The sequence below is a fragment of the Pseudorca crassidens genome, chromosome 16 (genome assembly GCF_039906515.1).
Source record: "Pseudorca crassidens isolate mPseCra1 chromosome 16, mPseCra1.hap1, whole genome shotgun sequence".
Taxonomy (NCBI): domain Eukaryota; kingdom Metazoa; phylum Chordata; class Mammalia; order Artiodactyla; family Delphinidae; genus Pseudorca; species Pseudorca crassidens.
This window is the reverse complement of record NC_090311.1, coordinates 59614322-59628827: the sequence shown is the minus strand read 5'-3', so window position 1 is coordinate 59628827 and position 14506 is coordinate 59614322. Positions and strand designations below refer to the sequence as shown.

General features: G+C 40.9%; 1 protein-coding gene across 4 annotated transcripts in view; it reads right to left on the bottom strand.

Moving 5' to 3' along the window:
* PLA2G12B (phospholipase A2 group XIIB) overlaps positions 1–14288 on the bottom strand; it is a 31584-nt gene extending 17296 nt beyond the window's left edge. For 3 of the 4 annotated variants that reach the window (XM_067710602.1, XM_067710599.1, XM_067710600.1), the window contains exons 1-2: positions 13953–14288; positions 3048–3136 (exon numbers count right to left, since the gene is read on the bottom strand). In XM_067710602.1, coding sequence (XP_067566703.1) covers positions 3048–3136; positions 13953–14163 — 300 coding nt within the window. In that variant the 5' untranslated portion in view covers positions 14164–14288. The remainder of the gene's footprint in view (positions 1–3047; positions 3137–13952) is intronic. The other variant, XM_067710601.1, reaches the window with a different exon arrangement.
* Between the last annotated feature and the right edge of the window lie 218 nt (positions 14289–14506).

Here is a 14506-nt window from a genome sequence, read left to right as displayed (position 1 = left end):
AGCACTGTTTTAAGTATGTGTATATGTGTTTGTATGTGTCGAGGAGCAGACTGGGGATAGAACATAGTTCCTGACCACAAGGGGACTATGATCAAACAACAAAGTAACACACACACACACACACACACACACATTTATAAAGCATCCTAAACAATTACAAATGTGTCATAAACTAAGTTCATAGACTGCCACATGTAGAGTTACCAAACAGGAATTTTTTTGAAAGGATTATTAGAGATGATGGTAGACTTAAGATACAGCAGGTAAAGAAAGGAAATAATGAGCATATCATATATGAGCAAGTCAATTAGTTTGTTTGGTCTTTCAAGGGTCTTAGCAGGGTGATGTATTATATATTTTTATTATATATATATATATATTTATTTATTTATATATTTTTTTATTTTTTTAATTAAGGAGAAAGGCAAGTTGACAGATGGCCTTGACATCCAAAATAGCAAGTTAGATTTGATAAAGACTCTTGAGGAAGGAAGGGACATGATGCAATAAGTGATTAAAGAGGAGTAATCATTCTGTGGTTTATAAAACAGATGAGAACAGGGTGAGTTTAGACATGGATTTTTTTTTTAAACATCTTTATTGAAGCATAATTGCTTTACAATGGTGTGTTAGTTTCTGCTTTATAACAAAGTGAATCAGCTATACATATACATATATCCCCGTATCTCTTCCCTCTTGTGTCTCCCTCCCTCCCTCCCCATCCCACCCCTCTAGGTGGTCACAAAGCACAGAGCTGATCTCCCTGTGCTATGCGGCTGCTTCCCACTAGCTATCGGTTTTACATTTGGTAGTGTATATATGTCCATGCCACTCTCCCACTTTGTCCCAGCTTACCCTTCCCTCTCCCCGTGTCCTCAAGTCCATTCTCTAGTAGGTCTGCATCTTTACTCCCATCCTGCCCCTAGGTTCTTTTTTTTTTTTTAGATTCCTTATATATGTGTTAGCATACAGTATTGTTTTTCTCTTTCTAACTTACTTCACTCTGTACGACAGACTCTAGGTCCATCCACCTCACTACAGATAACTCAGTTTCATTTCTTTTTATGGCTGAGTAATATTCTATTGTATATATGTGCCACATCTTTATCCAGTCATCTGTCGATGGACAGTTAGGTTGCTTCCATTGACATGGATCTTTTGCAGTTCTTCTCATAATATAGACTTGGACTTGGATGGAAGCTGTGAAAATCTGGTTTCGAGGTATGGGTGGGGATTGATTAACCAGCTATCATAGATCCTTTCCTCTTGGGTCTCCTTAAGTGTTCTCTTGTTTGAACTTTTACTACAAGACCACCTAGAGCAGAATATGGACTTTGGTAGTTTAAAAGGCCCTTTTAAGCAAAAACCAAAACAAAGCATTATTACATTAAGAGATAATCTAACTCATTAGACTAGGCAAAGGCCTGGACTCAGCAATTTTGGGTAAATTCCCATCATCTGACACCTGAAGCAAGCTACTTTTCTTGCACCTCACCCCTAAACCTAAGAATACATCACAACAGAGGTAACAGAATTAGATGAGTATAGTGGCTATCATTCAATTCAACTCAATTGGAAATTCTTGAACTAGTTCTAAATAATATTTGTACCAGTAAACAAAATGACATTACTCCCAAAATAGAGTGCATACCACCTTCTTAGCTACTAAATTGATATCAAGTAAAAGATATTAGCCAAAAATACATTGTTTCTCTAATGTATATTTGGAAGGATTATCTTCTGTGTCCATTCACGTATTGATGATTGTGGACCAGGTTAGGCGTACAGCTGTGAAGGTTGTGCAGTGAACAAGTGTCGTATCTAAGGGGGCACCTTCCCACAAGACATCATAGATTTATATATTTATTAAGAAAAATATCCAGCCAGTGGCAGGCATTTCCTTTTCTTACAAAATCAGTATATTAAGCTTAGTTGGTTTTTTTTGGTTTTGGGGTTTTTTTTGCGGTACGCGGGCCTCTCACTGTTGTGGCCTCTCCCGTTGTGGAGCACAGGCTCCGGATGCGCAGGCTCAGCGGCCATGGCTCACGGGCCCAGCCGCTCCGCGGCATGTGGGATCTTCCCAGACCGGGCCACGAACCTGTGCCCCCTGCATCGGCAGGCGGACTCTCAACCACTGCGCCACCAGGGAAGCCCTAAGCTTAGTTTCTGACAAATGGAAGAAAACCATCTTGAGGAAAGGGAACTTTTTTTCAATTTGCACAAAAATGCCACATGGGTGAGCAGCATTTTAGTTAGAAGAATAAACATTATGCTGCTTAGAAAATTACTACAAAAATCTTTTGAACCAGCAGAAAAGTGAAGTTTAGCCTGATTAAGACACCAACTAAAGGCATAGCTAAACTATGATTTTAGATATGAAATCCTTCTACCTACATTTTACATGAAACCTCTTTTCTAAAGTGAAAAAGGTAAAAGGGCTTCCAAGGGGTCTTAAAAGAAATTAATTATTCCTTGTTTTTAGAGGAAGTCGACAGTTTGAGAAACAGTCAGAGGCAAAATGATAAATGTTTAGCCAGTGGCTGGTTGTGTGTATGGGCATGTGGGTGGATGGAGGTGTGTTTGCAGGTTCCCATAATGTTAATACTCCAAACATAGTTGATTTGATGGTACCGTCACCAAGTTAGCCGCTTGCAAAAGTGCTGAGGATAGAGCAATCAGCCCTCACTGGTACTGGTCAGTACCAGTTTGCTCCAGTACATCACTGGAAAGTCTCACCAATTTAAATAAGTCAAACTTGTCAGATGTATTTCAAATTAAGTTATGTTTGGTTCACTAAGGCTCAGCTGATATTTGCATTGGTGCTTTCAGAGTTCACTACACAACGGCTTTTCTGGGGGATAGCTGCCTCTAAGAAAAGGAAATCAGAAACTTTCTTTGAAAATGATCTCCCTTTCTCTGTATCCAATTTAAAATACTAATCATATTTCTCAATCATATTCCTTAAGTGTTGAGTTCCATCAGTGGTAACTCTTGGATTGGTTTTAGTTAAAACCAATCAACTAAGAAAACAATGGTGGTGTACATACACTTTCTGGTACCTTGAGACCCAGGAAATAGGAACTGCAGCCGTTGGGCTCCTGAGCCTTGTATCCAGGTCTGGGCATTGGTGCCTTTCCTAGCAGGGGAAAGAGAGGAAAGAAGCGGGAAGAACTGTTTAGAAATTAAGCATTTGGGAACATGCATCAAATAAAAATGATCTAAAAAGCATGTTCAGTTTTTCCTTTAAAAGTCACTGCTATATTCTTCAACTACAACAAAGTTAAATTGTTAAAGCAATAATAGAGATATTAAAAAGTACCAAATATTTGGAAATTAAAAGCCACCCTTCTAATAATAACATAGGTCAAAAAGAAATTTTAAGGGAATTAGGAAATAAACTGAATGAAAAGAAATACAAAGTATCAAAAATTATGTAATGCAGTTAAAGTAGTGATTAAAAGGAATTTTATAGCTTTAATCATCTATAGAAGGGGAATGATTGTAAATGGGGAGAAGGATTTTGGTTTTTGGCCCTGATGGAAATGTTTTAAAATTGGGTTGTGATGATATTGAGCAATTGTATTAATGTACTAAAATTTTTGAATTTTACCATAAAACAGATACATTTTATGATATGTAAATAAAACTAATAAATATTTGTTGACTACTAAAAAAAAAAAAAGTCACTGCTCCTGGGACTTCCCTGGTGGCACAGTGAAGAATCCGCCAGCCAATGCAGGGGACACAGGTTCAATCTCTGGTCCGGGAAGATCCCACGTGCTGCAGAGCAGCTAAGCCCGTGTGCCACAACTACTGAGCCTGGGCTCTAGAACCCGCAAATCACAACTACTGAGCCTGCGTGCCACAGCTACTGAAGCCCACACGCCTAGAGCCTGTGCTCCGCAACAAGAGAAGCCACCGCAGTGAGAAGCACGCGCACCGCAACGAAGAGTAGCCCCCGCTCGCCGCAACTAGAGAAAGCCCGCGGGCAGCAGCAAAGACCCAATGCAGCAGAAAATAAAATAAAGAAAATTTTTTTAAAAATTAAAAGAAAAAGTCACTGCTCCTCACCAGACTTAAATTAGGTGGTGATGATGATTATGATGATATCATAAAAGAGTAATAACCTTCAAACCAGGTTAGCGTTTTTCTCCGAATATTGAAGAATTTTATGAGCACTTATTTACTAACAATTCTAATATTTCTTACATGCACAACCTTGAAGATAAGGTCTGTGGCAAAACCAAACTAAAACTCAAGGTTTCTCCTTCTTCTATCCACTGTAAGACCACATACTATGCACAAAGACCTGATCATACACTTAAGGGATCAGAATTAAAACAGTACCACAAACTTTTTTAGAATAACGTGAAGGAAATTTTGCAAGATTCCATAAATGCAAGCAAAGCATTGTTGACCAAAGGGCAAAGAAAACACCCCACTGAAACATTTTAGGCATTTGTGTCACAGAACTAAGGCGAAACTATCCGAAAAGCTTTGGATTTCTTAGTTTCTCCTACTTGGCTTTTGGGTAATTTTATAATCTTGCAAATGCATACAGAGAAGCTTTGTCAGTGTGTCAAGGGTAGTCATTATAGATAAAGATAACTTTGACCTGAGATGACCTCAGGACAGTCATCTGCAGTTAGTATTTTTATCCCATTATCCAGATAAGGAATATGGGGCTAAGAGGTTTAGTGACTTGCCTGAGTCATATAGAAAGTGGGGGGAATTGGGATATAAATCCAGATATATCCTGTTTGTCTCCAAAGCCCATGTTCTTTCCCCAGTTCCTTTGCCTCGTGTAGGATATGCAAGACATAACAGAAGACGGAGGAAATAAGCTAAGAATTAATCCTCCAAGTGAGACACATAGCATTTTCTCTTTCTTTTCTTTAATCTTCTCCTGCCAGGTATTTTATTTTCAATTATTTTGTATTATGAAATATTTCAAAACTGAAGTCAGAGAAACAAATACCCATGTACCCACTACACAAACACAATGAATGTTAACTTGCCAAACATGCTGTATTTCTTCTGTTTAATTAAATGGTGTAAGTACAGTCGAAGCCCCTTTGCACCCCATCTTTCTGTTTTAATTTTTCGGTAGGAAGTCTATGCTTTAGAGCCCTCCCTCCTTATTATTCTTAAAAACTGCCTTCATTACTCTTGGACATTTACTCTTGCATATGAATTTGAGAGTCAAATTAGTCTACATGAGACATGTAGATTATGTCTACAAGAGATGAAATGAGGATTTGTATTTAAAATACATTGAATTTATAGATTAATTTGGAGACAACTGACTTTCTTATAATATTCTGGATTCCCAAACATGGGCCTAATATAGCTTTCCATTTACTTAGGTCTTCCTTTATGTCTTTCAACAGAGTGTTATAATTTTCTCCATATATTTATTATACCTCCTACATACTGTATTATTCAGATGCTTAAACAAGATAGGATATCTCATCAAGATCCAGAATTAAGGCTCAGAAGGCTGGAATGATAAATCTGACCTTTTCTGGAACCCAGGCTGCTTCTAGCCTTCAGCTCTACCAGCCCTGGAATTTAGCCCTGACTCTCATGGTCCAAGATGGAGCTTCAGCCAACACACCCATATTACAAGCAGCAGGATGGAAGAAGGAGGTGGAAAGGTCAGAGCTCCTCTCTTTAATAAACACACTCCAGAATGTTACACACATCACTTCATCTTACTTCCCTTTGGCCAGACCTTAATCAAATGGCAACACCTGGTTGCAAAGGTGGGCTAGGAAATGAAGTTTTTCTTCAATGGAGGCAGGCATGAGCCCTGCTGGAAGTTGGGAGGAGGGCTTATGAATGTAGAAAAGGGGGACAATAAGCAGTCTCTGCCACGGTCTGTTTGGGTATTTGTTGCTGTGGTACAACATGTGTATATGATGGTGTTTCAAGGTGGCCCTCAGTGATCCCCATTTCCTGGTATTCATAACCTTGTGTATTGTCCTAGGGTTGGTCTGTGTGATCAACAGAATATGGCAGAAGTGGAGCCATGTTGCTTCCAAGATTACATTATAAAAGACTACAACTTCTAGGAAGGGTAAGCTGGGACGAAGCGAGAGCAGCATTGACATATATACACTACCAAATGTAAAATAGGTAGCTAGTGGGAAGCAGCTGCATAGCACAGGGAGATCAGCTAGATGCTTTGTGACCACCTAGAGGGGTGGGATAGGGAGGGTGGGAGGGAGACGCAAGAGGGAGGGGATATGGGGATATATGTATACATATGGCTGATTCACTTTGTTATACAGCAGAAACTAACACAACATTGTAACACAATTATACTCCAATAAAGATGTCAAAAAAAAAAAGGCTACAACTTCTGTCATGGAAAGGTCCATTGGTAAAAAACTAAAGCTTCCTGCTAACAGCCACATGAGTTTGGAAGGAGATCTCCAGCTTCAGTCATATCTTCAGAGACTAATATCAACAGGCAGTGTGACTACAACTTTATGAGAAACTCAGAGCCAGAAACACCCAGCAGAGCCCCTAGATTCCTGACCCTCAGAAACTGTGTGATACAATAAATGTTTGTTATTTTCTGCGGCTAAGTTTGGGGGTCACCTGCTACTCAACAATACTTAACTATTGCAGTTGCCATTATGATTTGCATCTCTTTTTCATTACATTTTTTTTCTACGACAGCTCTATTGAGATGTAATTAATATATTATACGTTCACCCGTTTAATGTGTGTAATTCAATGGGTTTTAGCTTTTCACAGAGTTGTGAGACCATCACCACAATCTAATTTTAGAACATTTTTATCATCCCCATACCCATCTTTAGCAGTCACGCTCCATCTTTCACAGTTCATCCATATTATTTTTATGGCTGAATAATATTCCATTCTCTGGATGTACCACAGTTTGTTTATTCATCCACCATCGATGGACGTGGTGGTCATTTCCATCTTTCGGCTATTGTGAAGAGTGCTGCTATGAATAATTGTGTACAAGTATTTGTTTGAATATCTGTTTTCAGTTCTTTTGGGTGTACATACCCGAGGAGTGGAATTGCTGGGTCACATAGTAATTCTGTTTAACTTTTTGAGGAACTATCAGCAGGCTTTCTTCAGCAGCTGTACCATTTTGCATTCCCACCAGAAATGCACAAAAATTCCAGTTTCCTCAATCCCCACAGTTTCACTACAATGTATCTATAGGTGGACTGTGTATCCTTACCCCACTTGGAATAATCTGAAGACTCGGGTGTCTTTCACCTCTGGAGAATTCACAGCCCTTGTCTGAATTTTTTATTTTCTTCATTATAGTTTCTCCTTCTGGGCCTCTTATACTGAGTGGTGATTCTTTTTAATCCTGTCCTTCATATATCTTAATCTCTCTTTCATATTTTCTATCTTTTTCTTTCTGTACTGAATTTTTACTAGCTTCATCAAATTTATTTTCCATTTTACTAATTATCTCTAGGTTGACTAACTGCTAGGTTATCTGCTATGTAACCCATCCACTGAGTTTTTTTCTTCTGATGACTGTAATTTTCATTTCTTGGAGTTCTATGTAAATGTTCTTTAAATCTGTGTATTCATTTTCATTGAGTTCTGTTTTTTAATTGTGTTTTCTATTGTTTCTTTTATTTCTTTAATAATTTCAAATGTTGTTTTTTTTTATTATCTCCCTTCCTTGGGATGCCGTTTCATTTTTTGACGTCTACTGACTCTCCCGCATGGTGGATTATCTTTTCGAATGGTATGTAACTGTTTTCGGGAGGGTTTGTTTTTCTAAATGAATTCCTGTGCCCTGTGTCACATACTACAGAGTAGTCCCTAACTGCTTTTGCTGTGGCTCTAGGAGTCCCAAGATAAGTGAGACACATGTCTTTATGTTAATTTCTCAGCTTGGGATACTCACACCAGGCCAGCTGTATAGATTCAGATTCCTCACCTATGCATACTGTATGCTTCAAGTAGTGATTTTTTTTGTTTTGGCTGCATTGAGTCTTCATTGCTGTGTGTAGGCCTTTTCTAGTTGCAGCAAGCAGGGGCTACTCTTCCTTGCAGTACGCAGGCTTCTCATTGCGGTGGCTTCTCTGGTTGCGGACCACAGGCTCTAGGTGCGTGGGCTTCAGTAGTTGTGGCTCACGGGCTCTAGAGCGCAGGCTCAGTAGTCGTGGTGCACAGGCTTAGTTGCTCCACAGCATGTGGGATCTTCGTGGACCAGGGCTCGAACCCATGTCCCCTGCATTGGCAGGTGGATTCTTAACCACTGAGCCACTAGGGAAGCCCAGGTAGTGATTTTTCTTAGTGGATGTTCTTTATTCCTCCTCCAAGCTCCAGCCCCAGGTGGACAGAAAGCATTCTTGCTACTTCTTGGAATGTTGGATAATCCAGTAATCTAATCCCTTTTAAACAGACTAGACAGTTTCTCAGGCTCTAAGCTTTATGCAGACTGTTCAGTTCCAACTTCCCAATTCTTAGAGGTGAAATTTACTTTTCCTCTCTCTGTATGAGCAATAAAGCCCATTCCTCAGCCCCTGGAGTCTATATATGTGCCAGACTGACACCCCCAAGGGCCATGGCAGCATCAGCTCCTGCTACCACTTCGGCTTTTTGTTTCCCCTTCATTTCTAGAACTTGAAGTTTTCCCTTTATTTCATTCTAGGTTGAGTGTGTGTTTTTTGTTTTAATATTTTATTTCCACCCTGTCTTTCTTGTTATTTGTAATGGAGAGGTCCTGTACTTGTTGACACAGAGTCCACCAACCTACCAGTAATCCCTGCATTACTTTTCAAAGGTCTTGAGAAATATAACTTAGCATTGATACTCTACTAACCTGCCGTGTGTGTGTGTGTGTGTGTGTGTGTGTGTGTAGCACTGGGAATAGGGGAATGGGTAAAGTGTATTAAATAATATTAGTAATCAAATTACACATATGAAAATAATCACACTATGTCATACAATTAAAGCGTATTGTCTCTTGGAGGTGAGACTATGGTGATTTTATTTTTTCTTCAGATTGTTCTTTTACAAATGTTCTACCTATACTAGCTTTATAGAAATCAGGGAAAAAATTTCAATGAAGAAACAAATGTCTAAATTTGATGGTGAAATTTAGCTCTTTAATAATTTCGCTGATAAAGGGCTTTTGCAGCAGACTCAGTCCAGTTTCCTGAGTTACCCTCTGCCATTTTTGCAGTAGGTAACTCACAGAAGATAAAACTCTGATATTCCAGTTTGAAAGTTAATGGGACACCAACTATAGATACGTCCCACCTGGCCTGATATTGTGGGACACCAACTATAGATACGTCCCACCTGGCCTGATATTGATGACAGGTTTTTTTTTTAATATTTTACGAAAGCTGTAGAAATTCTGTTTGAAGCTTGAATTAAAAGTTCTAAGAAAAAAAGTGATGGTTTGAGTCCAGACAGAAATAAGGTACTATATCCTCATATTACAGTCGGAGCAGATTTGAGTTGTGTTGAGTCTTTTCAGTTTGATGTTTTGAGTCTAAGCATCAATAATGTACAATGTCCACAAACTAATTTTATTTTTTGGTTTTGGCTATTTATAGGAGTGGGAGGCTGACCATCTGATCTTCTGGATGAGGGCTTGGCAAACACTGGCCCAAGTCCAGCCCATTGCCTGTTCTTGTATAACCTGCCAGATAAAAATGATTTTTATATTTTTAAATGATTGGGGGAAAAGTCAAAACAAGATAATATTGTGTGACATATGAAAATTATTTGAAATTAAAACTTTAGTGCTCACCAGAAAGTTCTTTTTCAGAACACAGCAACACTCATTCCTTACGTATTAGCTACAGCTGCTTTCACGGAAAAAAGAGCCGAATGTTGTTAATAACCTTCATGTGAGGATGGTCTTTTAAGCAAGACAAAAAATGCAGAAGCTATAAAGAAAAGGACTGATAGACTGGTTCTTAGGAAAATTTAAAACTTCTGCATAAAGTGAAATGCCACAAAACACTTAAAAGACAAATGAGGGAGTTAGGCATGAAACCCGAAAGTTCTACCCGCAGGAAGGTCCGCTACCTCCTGGGCCCCACCGTTTTTCTCTCTGTTTTGTCACTGAAAACAACAGTAAAACTGTCTGGCAGTTTTATCACCCAGGCCAAGGGTTAAACCTCTTAGGAGGGTGTGGCCCTTCTCCCCACCCAGCTGGTTCCCGCAGAAGTGGCTCTGTGTGCTCCACTAGAGGTCTGCCTAGGAGTCCAAGGGCCATATTTGAAGGGCACATCCTGCTTCCTGCCAGAAATCCTCAAATACAGCATGAGGAACACAACAAGGGAACAAAACAGAACTGTGACAATTTAACTGAAGCAATAAACTCTATTTCAGTCACTAAAACAGATTAAGTTACTGCATGAGGTAAGGCGAGCGACTTGTCCTGGTTTGCCTGGGACCATCCTTGTTTTAGTACTTAAAGTCCCACGTTCCAGGAATGCGCACCCCTTCCCTCCATCACCGGCAAACCTGGACATTTCCTCACCCTTCTCGAGAACAACCATTGCCCTCTAAGTCAGTAGCTGTTTTCTTTTTTTGGGCCCCAGGTCCTCTAAGAATCTGATGAAGGCTGTGAATTGTTTGTCTAGAAAAATGTATAAATTCACAGGTTCATAAAATTTTGCTCTAAGATTTCAAACAGATAAAAATTCTCCTGAAAATAAGAATGCTGATATTTAAGGATACCTTTCTTCCTAGAACTAAACCCAAGAAGAAAATCATCATGAGGTCCTTTTATCAAAGTGTGACGGTGTGGTTGATAGCTTAAATCATGATTTACAAGACACAGAAACTCTGCGTCACAGACCTTCATAAAGGCACAGAACACCTAAATCATCATTTGATGATTTCTTCCAGAAGCTGAGAGGATGTTGTCCAGCCACTGGGATTTCATGTTTTTTAATTTTATTTTGAAAGGGAATCTGAAGAATCCGAATGCATAGTTAACCTGTTCACCAGATTTTCTCATAACATTTATAAAATTTGTTTGGTATCTGCCATGTTCCATACGGCACTAATTCTTTATATATATTATCTTTAATTCTTACAACAATCTTGTAAGGTAGGTATTATTAACATTAGTTATAAACATGAGGAAACAAAGGTTGAGAGACATAACTTGCCCAAGGTCATCAGCAATGAGATTCCCCAACCCCCACCCCCACCCCCAGTACAAACCCCTGATTTTTCCATTACTAGTATTTCTCAAAGTCTGGTTCGAGGACCACGTGTGCAGTTCCTAGCACAGGCCTACTGAATCAGAATCCCTGAGGTGGGAGAGGGAATCGTGTTCACATCAGTGCAGACCCCTTAAACCAGTTGTACCATGTATGCTATTGATCCATGTGAATCTCATTATATTTACAGCCCGATCATTTGGCAAGTTCAGATGTTGTGTGTTGACCTGAAAACGAATTGTAGATACAAGAAGTGTGGGAAGCAATATTGATATGCTAGCGTAGGCTAGCAGGATACAAATATACCTTTGTCTGTCTGAACAATCTGTGGGCTGAATGACCCCTTAAATAGTGCTCTCTACCTTGGTCACACTTTGCAATCACCTGGGAAACGTTAAAAAGAACGATGTCTAGGTCCAACCCATGGGGATTCCCATTTAATTGATTTGGGCAGCAGGCATTTTTTAAAGCCTCCCCCAGGTGATTCTAAGTGCAGAGCAAGGTAGGAACCACTGTTTTAAGCAGTGGTAAGTACCTACCAAATGGCAATTTTTTTTTCTTGTAGACTAACTGTTGCTAAATTGTTCCTTCTGACCAAAAAAAAAAAAATTGCAGTTTTTAAAGCAGTTTTTTCCTCAAAGCGTGGTCCCAGGACCACCAGCAGCAGGATCACCTGTGAACGCTTAAGAATGCAAATTTTCTGGTCCCACCCCAAACCTACCCAATCAGTATAAGAGGGGTGAGGGCCAGCAGTCTGTTTAAACAAGCCTTTCAGGGGATTTGCAGCACAGCAAGTTTCTTTTAAAGAAAGAGAAGCCTTGTGCACAAGAAGTGTATCACAAAGCAAACAGAGACTCAGTTAGTTATTAGACGTTATCTGTTCAAAAGACTGCTTGATCCACAATCAACTTGAGAAGAAGTTCTGTACTGCTTGGGCACAGCCTCCAGGTTCTTGGCTCTGCTGCGTTCCAGAGGTAACAAGGCTTAACCCCCTATTTCCTACGTGTTTTTCAGACCCCTGGTCGGACAGGTCCTGTTTTGTAGTGAGTGGAGTTATTTGTGTTCCTGCAATCTCTCTGTCGACTATTCTCATCCCCCACCCGTGGCTGCTGCATCGACTGACCCAGGTGCAGGCTTGCAACCAAAATTTGCTAAAATCTTTTAATGCTGTTTTGCTAGAGAAAAAGAGGGTTTGGTTCTCGTTTCCCTTAAAAAAAAAAAAAAAATCCTGCTGTTATCTATTTGCTAAGCCACAGACCTAAGTCTTGTGTTGCCTCCAGGAAGGAAAATAGCACCAGTGTTGATCAAATATCTGAAGTGAGTTAACCCTTTCCTGCCCCATCCATGCAAACTAGGTGAGAACAGTCCCTGTGACAAGGCATCTCTGCATTAGTCTAACACACCTTAGACAAAGACATTGCTAGCGGTACAGGTGGGTCCTAGCACAGATTTACCCTATGGAATCTTCACAGAGACGCTGTAGCTTCCTTTTTTCAACATTCCCCTCTGAGATGAAAGCTCCTGTGCTGTAAAACTTGGTTCTGGAGGATTAACCATGGTCTCTTAGTCACTCCCCGTTTATAAGGAAGGGATTTCCCCCGCTCAAAGGTTAAAAAAGGGACTGTGAGACTGATTGGGTGAGTCCAGCAAGTGTGTACCTCTTCTGAGTCTCTCTCCAAGCTGAGTTTTATCTGTTGAGTGTCTGGAGAAAATATTTCTCAAGTGTTTTCCTGCTAGGCTCAACTCACCATTTTCATCTCTTAATCCCACGATGAAACATCTGATAACCTAAACAGTGACGCAAATGCTGTATGAGGTTGTGTATGCTTTCAGAAATACCTTCGTTTGCGTTTGAAGTTACCCTTTGCCTCCCAGCTGCAAGGTCCAGGGCTCCACGTTCTGCTCCCGTTACACTGAATTCCAGTGCAAGGTGAAGGAAGAACGGGCCACAGGGTCTGCTCTTTTGCAGCCAGACCTGCACGCAGGCTCCCATGTACCCTCTTTACAACTCAGGTGAGGTAGTGCTCCTACCCATTCAGTTCCACATCCCCAGGCCTGCTTGGGGCCGGCTCCCTGGTGGACAGAGGCAGCTGGCAGACACCCATCCTACCCACCAAAGGACTGTCACTGCTGACTGAGGCAGGGACAGCTCTCTTGGGGGTGGGGGTGGTTAGGCAAATTGATCAGAGATTGACAGATCTGGAAGGAAGGTGTGAACTGCATTCAGGGGGAGAGGCGAATCCATTTCCAAGCTAGGAGCAGAGTAACTGAGGAAGCGCAGAGTTTTCTGGCAGAATTTTCCCTGAATGTTCAGCTGAGTTTCCATCCCTAGGAACACCTCCCAAAGACATCTCTTATTCTTTCTGCCCACCCTTGCCACCTTTTCCTAAGTACCTACCTGCCTCACAATAAACCCATTAAATTGTCCCCAGGGAAACAATTCTCGCAAAACTCCTTGGAATAGGTTTGCCAGATAAAACACAGGAAGCTCAGTGAAATTTGTATTTCAGATAAACAACCAGTAATTTGTCACTATAATTGTGTCCCAAATATCTCACATATTTTAACAAAGTCTTAGTTGTTTATTTGAAATTCAAATTTCATTGGGTGTCCTATATTTTTAGTTGCCGAATCTGGCACCCCTCTAAGAGGTGGATCACAGGAAAAAGTGCATGACAGATTGTGGCCCTGCTCAAGCTCTTCACAGGTCCACCAGTGACAGTCTCACCGGAAGAGAGACCGTGCACTCACCATATCGGCATCTGTACTGACAGACTCCATTTTTCCCTCCCAGCAGTTCCAGAAAGGAATCGAAGTAGCTGTTGACAGATTCAAAGCTGCCCCGGATGTGCCGAAGGCCCCAGTCTGAATAGGACTCCTCTGCGTCAGGGCTGGTGTCACTCTGAGCCAGGCCACCCCCCAGGCTGAGCCACAAAATCAAGAAGCTAGTGGCCAGCGTCATCCTGTAGCCAGGTAGGTACTGAGGTCCGTCCTCAAACCCCAGCCAGTGTCCCAGGAAGTCTGGGTACACGGCCCACCGGCCAGATGCCAAGCAAGACTGGGAAAGGAATTATCTGGAGCACTCAATCTGTGTGTTCCCCAGAGGTGGACTTTAAACACAGCTATGGAGGTTGGGATGAGATCAGGGCAATTAGAAAGGGCAAAGGTTAGGCAGTAGGAGGGCCTATCTGAGGGATGGCCAGCGAGGGAGAGAACACTTCAGAGCGGATTCCCCAGCCCTGGAGCAGGGGGATGTTAGCCAACTTTTCAGAGGCATGAGTTGTGGAGCAATTGGAATTCTACCC